This window comes from Stegodyphus dumicola, chromosome 12 (genome assembly GCF_044657685.1).
Source record: "Stegodyphus dumicola isolate Sdum_Otavi_A_Nest chromosome 12, ASM4465768v1".
NCBI lineage: Eukaryota > Metazoa > Arthropoda > Arachnida > Araneae > Eresidae > Stegodyphus > Stegodyphus dumicola.
In genome coordinates, this window is record NC_140779.1 from 35,507,117 (window position 1) to 35,531,825 (window position 24,709).

Here is a 24,709-nt window from a genome sequence, read left to right on the forward strand (position 1 = left end):
TTGGCTCAGTGCCCCTGATCCCAGTTTAATTTAAATAAATAATATTTTAACTCTATGAATGAGGCAAATATACTACTTCGAATATTTCAACATTTGTCATGGATGTTTTGCTAATAGGAACATGGCTGCTAGCTATTAAACAAGTGTCATTCATCGATAATGGAAAAGGAAAGAAGACCCTTTTTGAATTTTTGAAGTTCTTCGAATAAATCGAATACTGTACAGATTGGGGGGGGGGAGGAAAATATATCTTATTTGGTTAATATAATATTTAGTTCTTCTATACTTAATAGGTGGCAACAGAAAGTCGTTTCCATTAATTCAATTTAATCGTTATCGGTTACTTTTCTGTAGGCAATTTCATTTATTTATAAATATCATGTGAGTGTGTCATAATACTTGTTAAATATTTTGAAACTTATGTGATATATATGTGATTTATTTACGGCACATTCTTTTGGAACTAAGCTCAAATTTTCACTTTTAGTAAGTATCTAACATCTGTTTACATTCTTTATCTTTCTTACTTTCATCTTATTTATGTTTATCTCTTATAACATCTTCAGATTTATGTATGTTACATTAATATACCAGTATACTGTCGTGTATATACTTTTGGTCCTTTGAACAATGAATCAGAATTTTTTTTTGTTAAAGTCTAATCTCTACCTTTGTATTACACTGAAGTAAAAAATTAAATTCCTTACTGTCCATAGAAATCGTATTATGGTGCTGTTGATGTTGTTGTTTTTTATGTAAATGTAGTCAAATACATCTGTAGATTTTTTTAAGCATTACTTTATATGAATAACTAGTGCATTATTTACTATGTGTGAATAACTAGTGTTACTGCTGACTTCATTTATTTTATAGACGACTCAGGCGAACGCAGTTCGCTAAAGCGGGCTCCCGCGCGGTTGCGCTATCCCGGGATAACCAGTGATGGCGATTTTCTAACTTGTGATTTTACTGAGCATAAAAAATTCCTGAAACATAGAGAGAGTACTTTATAGACTGTTAGTATAGAATGTATTTCTTTTTACTTGTTATGTAATTCTAAATGGGGGCCTTTCAGCACATTTGTTAGAAGATTTGCAGATGTGTTAACATGATCCCCAGACATTAAAATTGGTGATTGCCCTGATTAAAGTTCTAGTTTATCTTTAGTCGGCCGAGGCGCCAAATATGCTTCATTTAAAATTAGATGGACAGCATGGATTGAATTTCCTGCAAAATGTAACTGAGCGAAATGGTATTATCAAAATAATTAATTAAAAATCATTTAATGTGTAATCAAAGGTAACTTTTGTTTCTGTATCTTCGGAATTAAAAAGAATAATATAATAGGTTTGTTATGGGAATATAATATAAGCATTCTAGACTGAGATTGCTTGAGATATCTTAAAAATATTGTATCAGTTGCAGTTCCTGATCTTGTAGTTGTGTCCTTAGGTTTGTTATTGACTCTCAAACCGAGTAATTCTTGCTATAGGAACTGGGTTTCGTAAACTTTTTGGTTTGGGGACGAATATTTACGAAAATTTTGTAGAACCCCACAAGCGTTGCACAAATCCAACACACACGTGAGTGAAACTGTCAGTTTCTTCACTTGTGCTGTAATATACTATTGCAGTTTTAGATCATTAACTTTAATTTTTAAAGTAAAATGAATGTTTCCATTATTAAAAAATGCATGCAAACCTTTTTCATTTCTCCTTTGTCAGTATTGTCTTATCTTTATGTATTTTGAGTTACATATATAAAAATATTTGGTAACTTTAAAATTATTATAATAAGTTAAAGAAATATCAAAATTGCTAAAATTTTTGGTGATCCCTACCGTAGGTCACACGACCCCAAATGGGGTTGCAACCCATACTTTAAGAAACTCTACTATACTATAGAGGTTGCATTTCAGAAAAAAAGAAAATGGGAGGGGGAACAACAAACAAACAAAAAAGTCGGTTAATCTTTGGATTATGGTAACTTCAGATTTTTTTGCGAAAATTTGGTGACCAATTCTGCTACAGCAACCTGCTAGTTTTTTTTTGGATGCCATTTTGTTTTCACTCAACATTTTTTTCCAACAATCTGCTAGCCAAATTACGCTTATGCTAGAACTTTTATGGAAGAAAAGTGCTTAATCACGACGAAGATTAGGTGTGAAAATGGGAGAAGTGCAGAATCGCCCACTGCTTGCCGCGTTTTTAAGAATTGCACATACACGGTATCCATGTACACGCCGACCTATTTTCACTTAAAAAAACATCCCAGAATCGCACAAAAAATGGCATTGCGCACACTCTTGACTTTATCCGTGTACACTGCTAAAGTCCTAGCTAGTGACCTTTATCGCCTTATCAAAATGTCGCCAAACTACCTGTTACCATATTCCAAAGATTAGCCAAAAAGTCTGAAAGGTTTCAAATTTTGGCAGTTGCCCAAAAGAATTTCTTAACGTTTTTTATGCTCTTGTTGAGCTTGCAGACTGATCTTGCACTCACTCCTGCAAACCCACCTTTTTTTTTTCTTTTTAGCCCAAAGAGGTATTAGCTTAAAAAGGCTATTAGTCTTGAAACAGCATTTTGTTTCAAATCACTAAAAGCATTGAATCTCTTTTCAAATTGTTGCCGCAAAATATTATTGCTCTATATTATACTTAAGAAAATTAAATAATGAAGAATATGCATGAATGTACCAGGTTGTTCAATAAGTCCGCGGAATGGAAATGAAGAAACCAATTTTTATTTGTAAGAATGACTTTATTTTTCAACGTAGTTTCCCTCAACTTCAATACACTTATTCCAACGGTCTTCTAATTTATGGATCCCTTGACTATAGTGGTTTTTCGGCAGCTCTGCAAAATATCCCTCCATGGCAGCTATTACCTCTTTGTTTGAAGAAAATCGTTTTCCACAGAGATATTGTTTGAGGTGTGGGAAGAGCCAGAAGTCGGAGGGAGCTAAATCTGGCAAATAGGCTGGATGTTGCAACAATTCATACTTCAATTCAGTTATTTTAGCAATGGTTTTTTTAGCTGTGTGCGCAGGTGCGTTATCTTGGTGGAAAATGATTTTCTTCTTCTGTAATCCGGGTCTTTTGTCACGAATTTTTTCTTCTAATCGATTCAAAAGGTTACAATAATCATCCGAATTAATTGTTTTGCCAGTTTGAAGGTAATCTATAAACAAAATTCTTTTCGCATCCCAAAAAACTGATGCTAACACATTCTTGGCTGATTTTTGCACACGAATTCGCTTCGGCGCCGAAGAGCCGGGTTCACACCACTCCTTAGCCTCCTGTTTTGATTCAGGATCATGATAGTAGACCGAAGTCTCATCCATTGTGATAAATTGATGGATAAAGTTGCTTTTATTCTTCTTAAAACGCTCCAAATGTTGCTGGCAAAGTCACATCCGAATGTGTTTTTGCTCCATCGTTAGAGAATACGGCAACCATTTTGCACAGAGTTTTTGAAACCCAAATTAACACTCAAAATATTGCTCATTGTGCCCAATGAAATGCCTAAAGCCTCTGTTAAATCTCGTTCAGTCAATCGATGGTCTTCCAATACCATATCTTGTATTTTTCCGATGATTTCCGGTTTTGATGCAGTTTTTGGACGTCCTTCTTGCGGATCGTCTTCAAGGCTGGTACGACCACTTTTGAATAAACCAGCTCACTTGCAAAGCATTGTTTTTGAAGGAGCAGATGCACCCAACACATTCACCATTTCGGTATGAATTTCCATTGCCTTTAAACCTTTCTTTACAAAGAATTTGATAACTGCACGCTGCTCAATTTTATCCATACCTGAAAAAAGCCACAACACGTTAGATATAAAGGGCAGTTAAACAATGAATAAATTAACAGATTGAAATGAAACTTTTGACGTGTTCCTAAGAAAGAACAAATATGAAAATGGCATCAAAGTTTTAGTTCTAATATTGATGAATAGATGGCACTCCGCGAATTTATTGAACAATTTTGTATGTTATTATGATAATAACAATCATACCTGTTTATCTGTAGGTCAGTATTCTTCACTTCTTGTAGAATCTTCTAAATATGCAATAATGCATCATAACTAATAGCAATGTACTCCATAGTCAGTATTATTCTTTGGAGCCATCTTTATCTTGTTTTTCCCTTCAAATGTTATTTCCTTGGCCACTGAGAGCATTAATAATGCAACATTTTTTCTGTAACGAACTATTGGATATTATGCTTGAAACTGTAGAAAATTCAGAGGAGAAGTGTTATTATGAGGCACCATGTATTTTAGAGATGTGTATGTGGCGAAAGAATAGCATCTTAATCTAAGAAATACACATATCATGTGTTATTAAATTTCATACTTTAAGCTCACTATAAACATCACAGATAAAGAACAAGATTATAATTACTTTTCAAGTATTTAATACAATGAAGTTTTTTTTTTTTTTTTTCTTCTTATTTATTAGTGAAGTAATTGTTCTTCCATAATTCAAGTTTATTTTTCTGTAGAGAAAATTATTTTTATATTTTTAATATAATCTTTTTGTTTTTTAAATAGTTTTTTCCCCCTAGTTATTGCATACGAAGATTTGTTACCATGTCCACTTCTGCAATGGAAAGTATCCTTTTTATGATTCAGTGTTATTACAATATAGGTTGACCATAAAAACTATAATTGCATAAAAACATAATGCATAGTTCTTTTTAATTATTTTCTTACTGATAATTCATAAATCATGATGACCCCTTAATAGGAGGTAATTTTTATGATATTTAATGTATGCTTTTTATTTTTATTACTGTTTTTTTTTTAAGGGCGCTAACCTAGGAAAGCATGTATGAAGGATTATGAGACCCTAAACTACTTTATTGGTAAATCTAAACTGATTACTTTTTTAAATAGTCAAATCCTAGGCTAGGCAAGGTTGACTCAGCCTTTTATCCCTTGAGTGTGTCAATAAAATGAGTATCAAGTTCATTTCGGAGGGCCCCGTGACAAGCTGACCACTTGTCTGGGGCATATGCAACCCAGATCCTGTGGTCAGGAAGGTAGACATCAGGGCACTGCAGGCCATGGCCAACTAAAAGATTTTAAGAGATATCTTGTAATTCTTGTTTTTGTGCCATTAGTACTAGTATGTATATTTCTGCATCTAAAAAGGCATGACTGCATAAATTTAAAACTGATAAATAGCAATCCAGATAAATTAAGGTAAATAATCGGGTAGGTATACCATCAATACTAAAGGAATGTATCAACTGTCTTTAATGTAATATGCTTGTCATATTCTATATATGCTGTTAATATACTATATGACATATACTATATGCAATTGGGTTGTTTCATGTATATTGTGAAGCTTAGCTAAATGCATAAATTGATTATTTGCCCTTTCACTGAAAAGTTGAAAAAAGTATTCACGAAGAAAAACAGTATGTCACTGAAATATACTGCCCTCCAGAAGTTAAGGAACAGCATGTTTTTTGTGTCTAATTTGAGAATGAAGCAACATAGAAATAAGAAATTTACAGGACATTTTCACTAAATGATCGCCTGATGGCAAAGTGGCTACACCACAGGTGTGGGGTTTGATCACTGGGCTGGGCAAGGCTGACTCAAGAGATGATAAAATGAGTACCAAGTTTGCTTGGAGACGAAATACAGGGGATCCTGCTACAAGTGACCACTTGCCCAGGGCATATGCTGATGCATCCCAGGGCCAAGGTCAAGAAAGCAGATTTTCGAGGCACTGCAGGCTGTGACCCACTAGGGCTTTTATGCCACCAAGTTTGTTTTTGTCTTTTTTCTTTTTTAGTTCGCTAAACAGATTTTTAATGAATGTGACATAGAATGTATCTATAGTTAAACACAAAAATGAATTACAACAAAAAATTGCATTCTTGGCAGAGAAATCCAGTCTTGGAGAAACAGTATATCACAGTTTTTTGACGAAAAATGGGGTGATAACATTACAAAAAATAGGTTGTAAGAAGGAATGTGTCCACCCCTAGCTGAAATACATTGGCAGCAGCAACGTTCCATGCTGTCAATGAAGTTGTTGGTCAGTGAAATGGGAAGCAATGACCAAACACAGAGTAATCTTTGTTCAAGCTCATCTAATGACCTTGGAGGAGGACTTAAAGCAGCAACCTGTCTCTCAATGTAGTCCTAAAGGTGTTTTATCAGATTCAGGTCCGGGAATTGAGCTTGCCATTCCATTCATTCTATACCGTGACCCTCAAGATATTTTTCAGCAACCTGAGCTCTGTGCAGTCGCACATTGTCGTCCATCAGAAGAAATCCAGGACCCATAGCAGTGGCAGATGGGTGGAGATATTGATCAAGGATCTCGTCTTGGTATCTCGCACTGGTTCCTCCATGGAAGACAGTGTGACCATTGAGAGTTATCCCAGCCCAAACCATTACTTCACCACCTCTGTAACTGTGTCATTCCACTATGTGGGATTGGTTGTATCTAGTATGTTATTCCCTCCAGATCAGCTGATGACCTGAATCACTCTCCAGTGTGAACCTGGACTCTTCTATAAAGACAACAGATGCCATTGTTGAGTGATCCAGGAGAACAGTTCTCTTGCCCAACATAAACGGGCACCTCTGTGTCCTTTGGTCAAAGGGACACAAACAACTGGTCATCTTGCATACAAACCTGTATTGTGCAGGCATCTGCACACTTTAGTAGCTAAGATTCTTGTTCCTGTCGCCACTAAATGATCTGCCATGAGCTGAGGCACAGTAATGTTACTCCTCCTTCGGACCAAAAGAGCTAAATAACAATCTTCCGCAGGTGTTGTACCAGGTCTGCTTGGAACATGACTTCTAGACACAGAATCTTCGGATTCAAACTGATTCCTAGTAGGTGGACCGAACTGCAAGAGACATTGAGACGTCTAGCAGCATCAGCTTGTAATATCCCCATTTCCATCCATCCGATCTCTAGCGATCTCAATGAATTGGGCAAACGACTTCTCCTGGTTATTGTCCATGAAACTGTAATAACAACTGAAGATCAACACTTGTGAACAAAAACTCCAATTTTTGCATTTTTTCTCCAACTCCTACATGAGTATTCATTTCTATAGAATAAAGTGGTAGCTATTATTTACGTATATATTTTCTTAAACTTCATTACTCTCATGCATATGAACTGTTAATTTAAACATTACTGACATTTTTGTAATGGTCAGCTGTGAAAACCATGCTGTTCCTTAACTTTTGGAAGGCAGTGTAGTTATGTGGCAACCCACCATGTCACAAAAATGTGTGGATGCGTGTAACAAATTGTGATACTTTTTTCTAAGTGAAGACAGATCACTGTGTACATTTGGAAAACAAAGTGCAAAAAAAAAAAAAAAAAAAAAAAAGATTTTCATGAAAAAAAGTAAGAAACTAATGTTTCATGTTTTTTAAATTTGATTAATTGATCTCTTTTATATGGAATTCTTAGCATGCTGCCGTTTTTTGAAATGGCTGTTGCCTTTCATGCATAAGTTTGGTGAAAAATTTGTCTCCAGCGAATTCGTGAATGCTTTCCAGAGTTAACAGCAAGTATATAACTTTTTGGTGAAGCGTGCACATAATCAGAAAATACCCATACCATTTTTTTAATGTCATTATTTTGATTCTCATATCCATAAGGTATTTAAAATACATGTATTATCTGATGTTTCCTTTAACTGTTTAAAAGAGCATTTATTCAACCTAAAATTTGCTGCAAAAGAAATGGAAAGGAATTCAAAAAGATGTGAGAAAGAGGAAAAAGCAGAAAAGACTAAACTAAAAAAGGTAATTTTTTTAATGCTTTTTGTGTAATAATGAATTTCAATTTTTTATAAGTATTTCAGAGAATTCATAAATGGGAGTTTTTGCTTTACATAAAATACTATGATCAGTTATAAAAGTTGGCTATCTAAATAATAATAATGTAATTGCTATTTTTCTCAAGTTATATTTACAGTGGATTGAATGGATGAAATCACTGAATGCAGGAATTTTTATCAGTTTCTGATATGAAATCAACCATAATACCAGCTTTTATACTGTTTTCTATTAATTTTGTATTTAACATTATCCGAGTTACCAAGACAAAAAGAATTATTACAGCTATTGATTTGGGGGGGGGGTAATATAAGTTTATTTTAAAATTAAAGTATCCATAAGTAAAACAAGAGTTGTCCTATATCTCTCATTTTAGTCAATCAGTTGACAAAATTTCGTTTGTATTTTTCGTGTCTCAAAAGTGAGATTTAAGATATGTATTAGATATATATATATATATATATATATTGCATTATTCTAACATAAATATTTCAATACAGAGTCAGACATTTTTCTAAAATAACTTATATTTCTGTGCTGTGCCTCAAAGCATTAAGTTTTGTAAAAGTGTTCAAAGTATTAAGTTTGTGTCTGATGAGTAGTTACAAATGTGTCATCAAAATTTTAGTTCCATAATGTTCATTTGTTGTTCATTTTTAATAATCTTAAATTATTAAGGTTAAGGCTTAAATCCATATAAAGTCCCGACTTTTTTTTATTTATTTTTAAATACATTTTTGGAAAGTTTTTGAATTATAGCTTATGAAAATTTAGACACCATCTTAGTGTAAGTATCTTTAAAACTTTTTCCAAAAAAAAATTAGAATTTTATATTTGAAAATTTTCAAATTATATTTAAATTTAAATACTAAAAATGTTTTGCAGTGACTTTAAAATTAGCAGAGAATTAAAATCACTAATATCACCAAATCAGAGCATTTTTTTTTAGCACCATCATCTTCATCACTGTAGGTGGCCAGTCAGCCCATCATGTGACAGTGCTTTTCTCTGAAGATATTTCCATGTTGACTGGTTATCTTCAATCTCCAGTTCCTCTCATAAATTGTTAGAAAATTCAACTCTACTGAATCACTCCATATCAGCCATGATCTTCCCTGCTGTCAGATTCCAGTAGGTTTAAAAAGCACTTTTCTTTGCAACATTGTCATTTTGCCTTTGAATCATGGGAGTTATCCAATTCATTCTGTTAATTTTTAAATATTTTAATATATCAGATTGTCTAAATATCTTGTAAAGCTCAAAACTATGTCTCCTTTACCAGATATTATTTTTATTTATACCACCAAGAATACTTTATAGTATTTTTCTTTCAAAAGTTGCTATATACTCTTCTCCAGCTTTGTCTTTCCTCAGGTCACAGAAGCGTATATTAAAACGGGTCTGACAAGCGTTTTGTAAATCAAAAACTTTATTTAATCTAGATCTGAAAAACCTTCTTAGCCCACAGAAAGTCTTATTTACCTTATATATCTGATTCTGGATATCAAGAGATCATCTGTCATCAATAGAAAATCTGATGTCTGGATAAAGCCATTCATGGTGCTCGAAGGGTTAAATACTGTAATAACCAAAAACTTATATTAATTTCTTTCTCTCTATGTATGCTAAATAACTTTTTTCATGTAGTTATTGAATGAATTGCTGATTTATCTCTTTCCATAGTCAATTATGTTTTCGTGGATGTTTACAAAATTTGACAGCAAATCGTACTGTCTTAAGTCCAAACTGTGCCACTGCCATTTTCTGTCACTAAGGCCATTACAGAATTTTACCTTTGAGACATGATAAATACATGTTAAATTTTGTTGTCTGCCAACCGAAGTGGGAGATTTAGAACTGTATTCTCTCTCTCTCCCCCCTCTTCTTTTTGATAGGAGTTCTCACCGTCAAATAATAAGGTTGCAAATAGGTGACCTTAATGTACTTTATTTATAAAAAAGCATTAGTTAATGCTTTTTTTTTTTTCTTACTAGGCCATTCAAAAAAATAATATGGAAGGAGCTAGAATCCATGCTGAAAATGCTATTAGGCAGAAAAATCAAGCTCTTAACTACTTAAGAATGGCTTCTAGAGTAGATGCTGTGGCAAGCCGAGTACAAACAGCTGTTACTACAAAGAAGGTCACACAGTCAATGGCAGGTGTAGTTAAATCTATGGAGGCTGCAATGAAAAGTATGAATTTAGAAAAGGTATGTTTATACAAAAAAGAAAATTAAGCTTATTTCAGTTTATTGTTAAATTTTAACGAAATTAGAATTATAATCATTTCTAGATTTGCCTATCAAAAATTTGTAAACTAGGTTGTGAAAGTCAGATGTAACATAATAAACAGTTAATAAAACTTCAGAAGAATATTATATTGTATTATGGCTATTATATTAGCTAGGGGATCGACTATATTATTTTGAAGTTCTAAATATCAAATGATAATTTTTCTTTCTTGAAATACTCTCCAAGTGTATAAACATGACATCCAGTACAGCAGCAGCATCCAGTAGAGATCAGGTGTATAAAATTGTTTAACAGTAGTAATTCAAATTAACTGATATTCTAATGAATGTGTAAGCTACTTGGAGTTTTTGTAATTTTCCCCATATTTAATATAAGTACAGCCATTTTCCAATAGAAAGTTCTCAGCAAAAACATCACTTCCTTAGACAATGGCCCATGTGTGTTTTGCATAATAAATTAGCTGACGTATAGTTGGAAATAATTACATGTGATATATGCACACTCAGATATGCCTATTGGAATGTAGAGCATTATAAAATTTAAATAGAAGAAAAATAAATATTTTTCATTATACACTTTTAAAATTTTAATATTGCAAGTTATATCCCTTTTGCTGTGAATGTGCAAAAGACAGTTTTACTCTATCAACGTAGAACTTGTAAGATCATTCATGATGCTCAGAAAGATATCGTATCTCACATCTGCTGCCCATCTTTTGAATAATCACTCTTTTAAGACACAATAACACGCCGAATAAATACTGATTCAGAAGTCAAACAACAAAAATCAGCGTTAATTCACAAAATTTTTCTCTTTTGCACGTGGTGTGGCCGCCATTTTGTGATTGTAGGAGTTTCGGTGAGTACATTTTTGCAATTTTCAAGTTATGTTTATGTTTTGTACATTTGGATATTGTACTTTGCTTGTCTGATTTCATGCATTTTGCTTACAAACATTTTGTTTTCTATTCATTTCAGTGAGGGATTTTTCTGCTATTTTGTGTGTACTTTATTATTGCTCAGTTAATTTAGTTTGATTTTCTGCATTGTTTATCATGCCTTCATCCGTTAATCGTTTCACTAAATTACGCCTGAAACGGCAAAAATTCCTGAATCATCTTGACTTTTTACTTAAATGTAAATGTAAAAAATTGATCCCCAATTTTATTCAAATCAAATCTAATCAAAAACCTTCGAGTCGCGTTTCAAGAATTCTGTTAAATTGCAAACTTGCCTTACTTCGGTCCGTGATAAGGGATACACGTCAACAATTGTCCAAAATTGAACATGAACTCTATAAGCTTCATCTGGAACTCGCTAAAACATATCCAAAATTCAATGCCCTTGAACAAAAGTCTTGGTCTAGAACGGAGAATGCAGTTAACCGTCATAAAAACACCCTTGCAGTTAAATTCGAAAAACTTCTTTTACAGTCTTCCAGTTCAAGTAGTTCAAAAAATCTTCCCATTGTAAACATCAAGCCAATAGTTAATATTTCTAATGTTAGTCTTTCAGAAGAACAAGAGAGAATTCTAAAATATAATTTTAACTTCTCACAAACCTGTAAACCCTCGATTCCAAAGATTTTGGCTCCTATCGAAAAAGCTTTCAAGTTCAGTAAAGTTTCAGATTCACAGAAAGAAATGATTAGGCATCTTATCGCTCATAGTGTGAAATTCAATAATAAACCTTTGAAACCAAATCTAACTGCGAGAGAAAGAGCTACAATGCGCGAGATTCATTCTAACCCGGATATTGTCATTTCAAAGGCCGACAAAGGTGGCCAGATAGTCGTCATGGATAAGAACACTTACATCGATGGTGTCACTAAACTCTTAAACGAAGGACCATATAATCTGATCCCTAAAGATCCTTCACCTTCGGACTTATCCAAAATAAAAACTGCGATCAAATCTTCGCAAATCATTTCAAGCAACTTAAAACATTCGCTTATCCCATCTGTTGCGAATTGTGCCAGATTATATGCTCTTCCCAAAATTCATAAAAGTGGTATTCCTTTCCGCCCTATTGTATCAAATTTAGGTACTGCCTCGTATCCATTAGCTAAATATTTAGTTTCTTGATTTTCCACTCTATTAGACAATAACATTTACACCATAAAAAATTCAATAGAGTTTGTAAAAAAGGTTAAAAACATTTCTCCTCGTAATTTACTCATGGTTTCTTTTGATGTAAAATCATTATTCACCAATGTCCCAGTGGAGGGTGCATTAAGATGTCTAGAAACCAGACTTCGCGAATTTCATTTCTCTTGCATCGAAATTGATGAGCTAATTTCTCTCACTCAACTCTGTTTGAAACAAACACATTTTGTTTTCCAAAATAAATATTACAAGCAAACTGAGGGATTAGCCATGGGAAGCCCCCTCAGTCCCATCCTGGCTGATATCTACATGCATTATTATGAATCAAAATTGTTTGAAACTTTAAACTTCCCGGCATGGTTCCGCTACGTAGATGATACTTTTACCCTGTTTGAAGGTAATAAAGATGATTTAAATAGAGGTCTTTCAACAATGAATTCTATTGATCCTGCTATTCAGTTCACTTTTGAACTTGAGACTTGCAATTCTCTTCCGTTTCTCGACATTCTGGTCACACGTAACACATCCAACTTCAGTACTACAGTTTACCGTAAACCTTCATCGGTTTGCCTTCCACCACACTTTAAATCATGTCATCCGACTAAACAAAAGGTAACTTCATTTTATTCCTATGTTTTCCGTGCTCTTCAAGTTTGCTCCTCCAAACTAGCCCTTGATGAAGAATTAAATTATTTAAAAGCAATAGCTATTGACAGGGGCTTTTCACCCAACATTATTAATCAAGCAGTTAAAAAATTCTCATCTCAACACACTAAAAGCCACACTCTTGTTTTAGGAGATTATAAAAATTCTGTTGTCATTCCCTTCTTTCCATCAATTAGCTATAAAGTTGCACATATTTTGCAGAAATTTAACTTTCGGGTTGTTTACTCTCCCATCAATAAAATTCCAACTTCTATACTCAAGGACCCCATTCCGGATATGAATTCCTGGGGTGTTTATAGGATTCCTTGCCAGTGCGGTTTAATTTACATTGGCCAAACTAAGAGAGCCTTAAAATTTCGCGTCAAAGAACATGAGGCATATGTTAGAAAAAAGGAAACACAGAAGTCTTCTGTTGCTCAACATTGTTGGTCCGAAAATCACACTTTCAATTTTTCTGCTGCCAAAATTATTCAAAAAACATCTTCCATTGGAGAACTGGATTTTCTAGAGGCATTTCACATTCATAAAAATCTTTCTATTCTAGTTAACGATCCTAATTCCAATCCAAATTTGCCTTCAGCTTTTAGAGAAATTATGTTTTAGTTCTGGTTTCGCCAACAGATGGCGCCACTTGTTTATTCTTGTCCAGGCTTTTTTATCTTATCTAAACATTATTTCCTATCTTGTTCATTTGCGGTTTTGCAGCTGAAGATGATGGTTCGGTAAAACCATCGAAACTAGTCCTGTGAAAATTTTGTGAATTAACGCTGATTTTTGTTGTTTGACTTCTGAATCACTCTTTATTTGCAACAAGTATTTCTGTGTAAAAAAACTCCGTTTTAAAAGTGGTCCAGGTAAGAACCATGAAAAGACAAGAATAAGGAAAGCCGAATTTTCAAAAAAAGCTGTTTAATGAATATAAGACATTGTCTCCAGGAACATCAAGACTCGTATTGTTGCAGAAAGAGGGGGAAATAGTAGCAAGTATAACTAGATGTAACTTTTTGGAGGGAAGGAGGTGCTACATGTATTATGGCTATTATATCAGTTATTCTGGGTCCAGAGGCTTTTTGTATGGTGACCAGGGCTTTGGTTTCACATGCTAATGCTTCTTTCTATCCAGTTAAATTCAAAACAGAGAAATCATTTTATTTTGCTTGATTAATAATACAAATGATATGTAAAAACTTTCATTTATCGTCAGTATTATATGAAGGATATTCAAATACAAACAGAAATTTGCATGCTTCGTTGCTCTTGCAAAGAGTTCAACATACTCATAAATCGTTGGACAGACACACACACACACACACATATATGTTTGAACTCAGGAAAAGAAGTGCTATTTTCTCTTCCCATCACTTTTAGTTCTAATTAGCATGCTGGAGCAGAAAGTTGACAGCAGCACTGCATGAAAAATCATTAATTTTGGACATATGAAAGTGTTATTGCAACTCAGAATTATTCACAATTTATAAATTAGTTGGAGGGTGAGTATTTCGCCCAGTCTTTGGTCCACTTACAGAATTTTTAAGAGTGGAAAAATTCAACTCTAATGAGCAAGTTATTGACTCTGTGTAAGAATGGTTAATATGCAAAAAAGACTTTTATTCTTCCTTAAAAAAAAAAAAAAAAAAAAAAAAAAAAAGACTTTTACTGTACTTAAAAAACTCCCTAGGCACTAGAGCAAGTATATTGTAGTGACAGATGACTACATATAAAAATAGCTTATAAATCATGTCATTATATTCAAAGTTTAGGTAATAAATTCCAGTTGAACATTCCACATAAAATGTATACCTAGCTGAATTACAACATAAATAATAATTTAAAAATTTACTTTAGATTTCTTTAAAATTTTGTAATAATTTTATATTATGTGTGGAGCAAGTAAAATTCATTTTAGCACCCAGTAATAATTAAATGTATTGTTACGGATTTGGTATTTAAATACCTAATGTTAGTAGAATTATAAATTAAATTGTTTTATTCCCCATGCAGTGCAGTATGGGATGAGTATTAAGAGAAAGCTAAGCCGGAAAATTAAAAATACAAAAGCACGTGCATTTAACATTTAATAAATAAATATCTTTTTTTGATACATTTAAAAGCTTAAATAAGTCGCATGAAAACCTTTTAATTTGTTAGTTAGTTAGTTGTTTTATAAGTTTTGTTTAGAAAACTGCTGTTGTGAATTCGCGGTGAAATTGGATTAGCTTTCTCTATTTTGAATTAGTTCTGTTGAACAGTTTTAGTAGTTTAAAAGGTAACTACTGTGAGATATTGGGATATTGTACAAATATCTGAGGACATTTAAGCATTTTTTTTTATTTCTTGTGATAATAATAAATTTTATTAATTTTTCCTTTGATTTATGCATTTAATTCATAAAGAACCCATATGCACGCAACAATATATATATTGTTTACATCATATTGTGTTCTAAAAGAAAATACTGGAACTTTTAAAGTTTCATTTTATTCAACACTAAGAAATTAGTTTTAAGACAGGGGAAATAGTAGCCATTATTTTTGTTTAAGAAGAGAAAAGAAATATTTGTGCGACTTAATTCCTCGCTTCCTTGCCTATAAAAAAAGCTTTAATGAGAAACTTTTTAGATATTGATCTGTAATCTGAAGTTTTCAGATTGCAAATATCCCTTATCATTTGTACCATTTTTTAATCAAAAGGAAATGGATAGACAAATGTTAGTGTTTTCAGTATACAGTTGTTTTTAAACCACTTTATGTATATAAGTATTCATTTTCTAAGTTAGTATATCTTAGCTTAGAAATGACAGAATTGATTTGTACACATTCTTTTCAAAATGTGCCTTATTTTTCAGTTATATAAATAAAAATCCCCGTAGTATTCTTCAGTGAACATTTCAGGAGTTCAGAAATATAGAAACATAAAGAAAAAGCATTTTTCACTTTTCTGTTTAATAATTTTAATTTCTGAGATTTTACATGAAGACTTATAAAATAGCTAAATTCTAAATATGTGACCATTTTAATATCTTGTTCTTTTTTTTAATTAAAATAGAATTTAAGTATCTAGATTATTTATTTCATTTCATTTGTGTAAAATATTAATTTCATTTTTATTAATCATTTTCAAAATATGTATATTAGAATGTATTAAGTTGTCTTAAATTTGAATTTTTCTTCTTTTGCTAATGTAACAGCTAATTTTCAGATTTCGGCACTTATGGATAAATTTGAGAAACAGTTTGAAGATTTGGATGTGCAGTCATCATACATGGAAAACACAATGAGTTCTACAACAACTGTCACTGTACCTCAAAATGATGTTGAGCATCTTATGCAGCAAGTAGCTGATGAAGCTGGGTAAGCCTTTTTTTAACATTATTATTGTGAGAAAAATTAAAATAGCATTCTTTTCAATATGTCATGCTTAATTTTTAAACATGTTACATTAAGCAACATACTGCCTTTTTAAGAAAAGGATAACTCTTTGTATGTAGATAAGAGAATATTATTATGGTAATTTTATGACTATTGTTTTCCAGTTTTTTCAACTTAAATTTAAAATACAAAGTACACTGGTATTTAAAATTAAAAGATAATTGTAAAAGTGGTAGTACTGTATACAAAGGCTGATTAAAATCCCACCAAGTATAACTGTTTATTGTAGCATAAATACTAAATACACATTTAATATTTGAGCAATCAAATACTAAATACACATTTAGAAACAAAAAGGACCATGGTCTTACATTATTTATAATTATTTACATTACATACTATAGCCATAGTAATAAACTAACTTGTCATAATGAACTATTGAACGCAAAAATTTTTTGCTATGCAAATATTTATTTGTGCACATGGTATGCAAATAGCATGACACAAACAAATCATAAGATGAAACATGTTTTATGTTACACCCATATCTTAATTAAATGTAAAAGTATGAGCTTAAAAGTGGTTAAATGTTTAATGGTTGACCACTACTGAATATCTTTAAAGAGCTAAGTATTTTCCAAAGCAATATGAAATTGATTTTTAAGTATGGCAACACTTAATCTTCTTGCTGGCCAAGGGCATCAGAGGATAAAAGGAGTATCTGAAGAATTATCATTTTTGCTTGAAGCAACTCTTTTTCAAACTTTTAGTCATTTGGTTATTACAGGCTCAAAGAAACATATTTGTTGCATGCTGTATGCTTCCCAATCATAGTCTCTTTGTGAGACAACTCATGTATTATATCTCACTATCTGCAATTTCTAGAGTAGAGCATTTTAAGTCGGTTATGTCTTAATAATCTGTGAAGCTAAGAATGGACCTGAATACTGTTCAGTGACACCAAGCTTAGTTTAAGTAGCGATCCTGGATTACCCTTTACCTGGAGAAAACCTGGAACAATCCTCTATCATATATCTATGAAAAACATTGTTTCCATCATGGCAGTTTACTTCTTTGGAGAGAAATTATGAGAAATGGCCATTGCAAGCTTTATGTCTATGGTAGAGGCTTTGTAACCATGCAGTGATACATAAATGAGTACTGAACTCTTAACTATATGAATGAGGCTGTAATATTTATATGTTACATATTTTTGATTGTGTATGTGTGGCATATTTAATGTTACTGTGTAGAATGGTCTTATTTTGTGGTATGCATTATTGGATTATTTCAGTAACATTTGATGTACATCTTTGCATCATAATTTTCCTAGCTGGTTTTAACTATTGGAAATGAAGCTGAACAAACATGCTGATACTAATCAGCTTTGTGATGCTGTGTAGCTTAATTTCACTACCTTACTTACTGAAGAATTTTTCAAAAGTGTAACTATTTAAATACCAGTGTCTGCCAGAACGTCTTAAGCCAACTAACCGTCTGGCTGTCACGTAATGATTTCTTTGTGCCCGCAGTGAAAAGTAATAGACTTCAAATGCAGCAGTTTTCCTCCGATCAGCCTAAATGTTCTCACTCTAAAAATAGTTTCATATTCTTGAGATCATGCTTTGGGTAATGTACAGCTCTCTGGAAGCATCCAATTGTGTTTGAATGGCTTCAGATTTATGAAAGATTTCCGCCTCTGATCTTCGTCTAAATAATGTCTTTCAGCCATGATTAAATAACATGCCCTGTTTCAAATTTATGATAGATTGAACATAAGTATATCTATGATATTGAATATTTCCTTTTGTGTTTTGTTTACATATGACATTTTGCATATTTTGTGTCCATATACATATGCAGCAATAAGTTTTTGTGTTCAATGGCATGTAATTATCATAAATAATTACATTTAATGGGATTTTAATCATCTTTGTACAATTAGCTTAATTTTTATAATTATCCTCTAACATCACTGACATGCATAGATAAATTTTAGAAGACATGTTCAGTTGAATGAATAAATTTTTATGATACATAGTTTTTAATGAATTAATTCTGATTTAGCTAAGACTATATATTTAGTCTATCTTAAACTTTACGAAGTATTACTTTAAAGTTTTATGTGTTACTTCTTCAGGTGGACTTTGTATATGTATATAAATATAGTAATTTATGTTAATATATATATATTACACTTATTTTCATAAATCCATCTCAAAATTCTTTCTTGTAATTCAAATGCAGCATGAGATTTCACTACTTACCTCCACCATTACCTTAAAGATTTTGCCATAATTGAATGCAAATTATTAGTGTTTGCATCGAAGAACAAAGATTTTGTGAAATCTCTTTCTCAGTATTTATAAAATAAAAGATTTAACATGTTTCAGGCAACTCCTTCCACCATTTATGATTTAATTTTTAATACATTATTTTTGTATCCGTATTGCTTCTAATGAAATATCTATATTTTATAGACTTGATTTGAATATGGAATTACCCCAAGGAGAGACAGGAACTTTAACAGCAACAGCTGCATCAACTGAACAGGTAAATTAAATTGCATATAATGTATTTTAAATTTTTATATTTTTGATATTTTTTGCTGTATACTTTATATTAAATACCAACAACTGTTTGATGGTTGGCTAGGTAGCCACAATTTTGATTGCTGCTTCTCTTATCATAACTGTAATTTCATCTGTGCTAATAATTGTATGCATTTTGCTAAATTCATCATTCACTGCACATTCTTTAAAATCATTTTAGTTTGATTTTTATAATAATTTTATATAGTAGGTAAATTATTGATCATTAAAGCATACATAGAGTGGTCTCAAACTCTGTAAACTTTTGGCAGTTGTGAGGTGAACAATTCTTTCTTCCCAAATAAGCACAATTTCTGTCAGTTGTAAAATTGTAATGTGAGCTTGGACCCACTGTGGTACATAAGTGGAATGTGAGCTGAGTTTGTTCATGACCATCAGAAAATGAAGTAAATTTTAAATTTTACTTACTAAATTTATCAGAACATACCTAAACAGTAATGATGATGACACGAAGGAAAAAAATTCCAATTTTATTTTCTGCTTGAAATTTAAAGGCAAGAAACTGTTGTTGGTTACTTTTTATTATTATTATTATTATTTAAGCATATCAGTAGCTAAATAGAAATATAATTCTAATAAGCTGAATTAACCACTAAGTAATTTGAAAAAATAAATAAATAAATAAACAAATTGCAAAAACTTTCCAGGTGGGAGAAAACTTGATAATAAATAATGGCAACTATTAGCATTCTTTTATTTATTAATTTTTTCTTTGATGCATATGGAAAAAATACATATATATGCATCTAAATAATAATAAACTTTATTTCAATTTTCAGCTACATCTCAAAGCATTTCGATTTGATAAAGTTTGTACCATTGGGGAAATATTATTACATGCAGGCTTTATCTGTAAATGTTCATCAGTCAGTGTGTGGTTCCTCTTTTGACTTATTAATTTTCACCTGCGGAAAAAACTGTTCATGTCTAGATGTGTTCTCAAACAAAGCAATTATTCTTTTTGCAAAAAATTAAAACTGAAAATAATTATGTTTTGACAAGTATGAAAAAGGTTAATCAAGTCTATATATCCAAATCTTTGAATAAGATTTATATCACTGTGTTAAATGAAATATATCCATTTGTATATGTTCTGGGTGTTTCTCATATTCATTTTAATAAAAAGGATATGCAAATTCCGGCTATTAATTTCCAGGACTCGTGGAATAACTCAGAAGAAAAAAAGGTTAAACACATAGCCATTTAATATGATTCAAAGTAATCCCCATCAGCCGTAATGCTCGTTTGTGCTCAAATGTACAAATTTCGGAAAGAAGTTTTAAAATCCTCTTTTGGATGCTCTTTAATAGTGACGTTACAGTTTTCTTGATAGCTTCTACATCCTGAAATCTTGTTCCCTTCAACGAATTTTTCAGCTTTGGAAAAAGTCTGTGGGTGCTAGGTCTGGAGAGTATGGTGGATGCTGCATTTCAATGACACCATGCTGGACTAAGAATTGTCTCACAAGCAACACAATGTGTGGGCAGGCATTGTTATGTAGCAGCAGCCAGCTCCCATTTTGTTGAAAATGAAGCCTCACTCTACGAATTCGTTTTCGAAGTCGGTCAAGAACTTCTGTGAAGAACTGTCCATTGATAGTCATGTTAGGAGGAAAAAATTCATGATGAATGAGTCCATTGCAATCGAAGAAAGCAATTATCATGTCCTTGATTTTGGACTTTTCAAATCGAAATTTTTTCTGCCTTGGTGAACTTGGAGACCGTCATTCGGAGCTTTGACACTTGGTTTCAGTGTCATATTGATAACACCAAGACTCGTCTCCCATAACTATCCTATCCAGGAACGCAGTGTCAGCATCAGCATTGTCGATAAGTTCGCCACATGTGTCCAGTCTCAATTGCTTTTGTTCGTCCATTAAAAGGTGAGGAATGAATCTGGAACAAATCTTGCATTTGCCTAGATCTTGTATCAAAATTCGCCGAACCGTCTTTTTGTCCATGTTCAATTCATTGGCGAGTACTCGAATAGTCAATCGACGATCACATTTCACCATATCGAGAACTTTTTCAATTGCTTCCGGCGTGGGTACGGTGCAGCCGACCTGTATGTGGATCATCTTCGCCGCTTTCGCGCCCTTAGTGAAAGCGTTTAAACCTGATGCAAAAGCAAAGTTTAAAGTTATAAAAACATTTAGCAGAAATAGCAATAGAAGCTCCCTAAGGTTATATACTGTACAGACATTGAAGACAAAAGTTTTAAACTTGACCAATTTATTAACAATATATATAAAAATAAAAATACAATAAATAAATTTAATCAATACCAGAAACTTAAAGAGTGTAACATTATCAAAAATTACATTTAGTTGACTATTCGTTAACCCCAAGCATTTTTCCTTTAAAGAATATTACACTATTAATGATACAGTAAATATATTACCTGATCTTTGAATACTGGCATTCAATATGCAAAAAACATGTCACAGAACAAAAACTACATGATTAATATGAATTTTACTTCACTATAAATAGGTCCATACTTTTGGCCAAGAAGGCACGTGAAAAATTAAACTAAACCTTGAGTGCACTTGAACTGGCAAAAGCCGCTTATTGTAGTTGCTCACGAGAAATCACAGCTTGGAAAAACATCACCGCTAGTCCTCTTGTATTGAAGATGCCGCCTTCATGAAAACAGAAAGCCGCCCATGGCAGTTGCTCACCGGAAATCACAGTTTGGAATTTGACGTTGCTTAACTTTGGAAACAGGATGCCGCCCACATCAGTTGACCACCAGTAACCGCAACTTGAGATCTATCACCGCCAAACCGTAGAAACAGGATGCCGGCCATGGCAGTTGCTCACATCGTAGCCGCTTTGCAGAATCCAGGAAAAATCATCTCGGACTGGAACCATGGCACTTATCGCTGGACGGCACACATCGCAATATCCTCTTCCAATGAGGGCTGGAATGGCACACCAAGGAGCAATAAACCAGAACGACGCGAGATACGTATACCTGAAGTAGACATGACGTCATCTCACGGCAGCCAATCAGCTATTGGCACGACTCAGCTTTCCAGATCACGTAACATCAATTTTTCATTTTTGCATCTTAATTAAGCTGGAACAGTCCGCTCTTAATACAAACAGTGGCAGTGAAAAAAGAAGTAATTGCTATATAAGAACTAAGATTGCTAAAATAAGAACTAAACCTTATGTGAAAGTTAGAATTATTTCAAGGAGGAGAGATGATGCAGAAAAAGGGTTACAATAGGTCATATTTTCTAACAAAACCATTCAAAAGTTCTTGAGTGGGGTAATGCTTCCTAGCTGTAAATTTGTTTTAACATTTCGTAGGTTTCTGCAGCTGATTGGCCAATTTGAAGCAAAATTTAATGTTAATAATTCGCTCCATTTTCACTTCGACAACAGGAATTTAAGAACTATGTTTTAATGCACCTTTCCATGAGAACCACTTACTTCAGAATGGCGCCAATTTCACTGCACATGCACAAGAAAACGCTCTTCAATATGCAATTATTAGCGCCATCTTCTGACTTTTCGTTTTCCTACAGTTACGTCAATCCTGGAAATTAATAGCAGGACCTTGTAAAATTGGACTCAAAATTGTTAAAATCTGAAACTTACCTTCAAATTCTTGCCATAATAATTTATATCATAGGGATGCTAATTAATTTATAGGAAATGTATTTATGAGTTACATAAAATTTCTTTGGGGGCTGCCAGTGTAAGACCCCGCGTAAGAGATAAGTTAGTGAATCTCTTTCCTGTACCTATATGGACATAATAAAGTGAGCAATAAAGATCTGTTATGTGCTTTAGCCTCCCCCTTCCTCTAGAGGAAGAGTGTTTCTGTTATTGTAACTGTTGCTTGATACATTTAATAATATTGATTATAATGATACATTTAATAATGAATGCTATTGCTTAAACACTTGCTAGACTGAATCACTTTCATTTCATTTAAACAACTTTATACAGTATCACTTGTATTTATAATTTGAATTACACTATCATTAAGAATAAAGAACATGAATTTTATATATATATATATATATATATATATATATATATATATATATATATAAGATATTAGCTCTGCAAATTGTGTATAATTTTAAAATGTAGTCTTTCTTTCTTGCATATTTTTAATTTTAGATGCTATTGGCTGTTTGAAACTCAACCCCTGAAATCCAGCACATAACACTTTGCAATTAAAAATATACTTTTGTCAATGATTGATAATTTGTTCAGTCTAATGGGAAAACTGAATCTGTAGTTAAATACCAAATTTGCTTAAAACAGTGTTCATAGCCCAGTAATAAGGTGACATAAACTTATTGAAGTGGAGAAAGTATTAGACTTGCTTCTCCTCCCAATGAATAATTAATTACTTAATTTTTTTTTATCTGTGTAAGAGATATATCATGCTTTTGTTACTGCTTATGTATTAAAAAGTATGTCATCAGTGTGTTTCAAATTTAGTTTTTGAGGTTTAGTGGATTTTTTTTTAAATTTAGTGAAATTTACTTAAGAGAAGGGCTTGCTAAAATGTATAAATCATCTTATAAATAGAGTTCTTAAAATAAAGGTTTCAAAACCCTTGATTAGTGCAAGAGAGATTTGACTGTTTAGTAATTTAGATTTTTGAAATAGATATTTTATTGGAAAGTGACTAATAGTTTGGGTATAAAATAAGTGAAGTAAACTAAAATATATAATTTGAAATAACAGAGAATGTTTGAATATGAAATGTTTATATTTAACAGAAATGTATATTTTTAAGTTTGGTTCTAAAGGGAGTTGCTGAGTAATTTAAGAGTCGTTAGAATGAAATTCTTATGAATCTGTTAAAAGTTTAAACTTTATGAAATTGAAACATTCTTCCCCCTTTTTAGTTGCATGCAAATGACATGTTATTATCTTTTCAAAAGTATGCTTGAAAAAATTCTTGCGCAGTTGAAAAAAAATGTTACAATTTATGAAATGTTTCTGTATATTTTTCATACTTCTTTTCTTGTATATTTTCTAAAATAAATATGAAATTTTAAAGTAGTCTTTATTAAACATAGTGTTCAAAAATACACACTCTAATAAAGAAGTTTTGCTGTAAAATTATTATTAAATTCAGCTAATGTAAACTAAGCTCTGTCTCAAGGAAATGAACACAAAACTGTCATGAGTAAGATACGTATGTTAATTTACATAATAACATTACTATACATCCATCAAATTGTAATAAATACAACAGAAATTAAAAGGAAATATCAAAAGCTGTTATATATTTTTAAGACATTTTCATGTCTAATGAATCACTTTTCTCCTCTTCATAATTTTATGTGTTTTTGAAAAGCAAAACCAAAAGAGTTCCAAACTCTTATCAGAATAATAATTAAGTAGGTATTATTTTTTTAACCAGATATTGAGATTTTCTAATAAGAGGTGACATAACATTTGTATTAACAGCCTGTGTTATTTAAATACATTAGTAATTTATCAAATACTGCATTCTGCAATTTTTATTCAATTTTTCATATGCTCTTGCACAATCTTAACATTGAAGCTAAATTTATCTTTGAAATGAATTTTTTTTTTGTACTTTGTTCTTAATATGCCTTTTTTTTTTAATAGGATGAACTGACTCAGAGATTAGCCAAGCTGAGGCAGTCTTAGTTCACCTGAAATGCAGCTGATTCAAGTCTTATGTGTATATTTTTATTATAATAGTGGCAACAAAAGCCTTGTATATTTGTTATGGTTGCTCTTGCACTTGCTTTATAGAAGGTGATTGTCGAATTGAAGATGTAAAAATATGACCTCCGTACTATTTCATTATTTGCTGAATTATACATAAATTTATGAAATAAATATTTATTTTATATGTTTCTTCA

At 32.1% G+C, this 24,709-nt stretch overlaps 1 protein-coding gene across 4 annotated transcripts; it reads left to right on the forward strand.

Annotated features, from left to right (window-relative positions):
- The first annotated feature begins 320 nt into the window (after nucleotides 1–320).
- Nucleotides 321–24,709, forward strand: Chmp1 (charged multivesicular body protein 1). Of its 4 annotated transcripts, none has more exons than XM_035377483.2 (8): nucleotides 321–486; nucleotides 874–1,016; nucleotides 4,556–4,616; nucleotides 7,704–7,801; nucleotides 9,829–10,044; nucleotides 16,056–16,207; nucleotides 18,706–18,778; nucleotides 24,450–24,709. In XM_035377483.2, exons 3-8 carry the CDS (start codon nucleotides 4,595–4,597, stop codon nucleotides 24,489–24,491), a joined length of 603 nt encoding a protein of 200 aa, XP_035233374.1. In that variant the 5' UTR covers nucleotides 321–486; nucleotides 874–1,016; nucleotides 4,556–4,594; the 3' UTR covers nucleotides 24,492–24,709. The 4 variants fall into 4 exon arrangements, with proteins under 4 accessions (XP_035233374.1, XP_035233375.1, XP_035233372.1 ...); XM_035377484.2 differs by having other exon boundaries at nucleotides 4,570–4,616; XM_035377481.2 differs by lacking the exon at nucleotides 874–1,016.

What these genes read in the sequence shown, in the direction of transcription:
- Chmp1 (XM_035377483.2), top strand. Translation starts at nt 4,595, where the DNA reads ATGTCCACTTCTGCAATGGAAA. An exon ending in CAAGTAGCTGATGAAGCTGG is followed by an intron (nt 16,208 to 18,705) that starts GTAAGCCTTTTT and finishes TATATTTTATAG; the next exon opens with ACTTGATTTGAATATGGAAT. An exon ending in CAGCTGCATCAACTGAACAG is followed by an intron (nt 18,779 to 24,449) that starts GTAAATTAAATT and finishes TTTTTTTAATAG; the next exon opens with GATGAACTGACTCAGAGATT.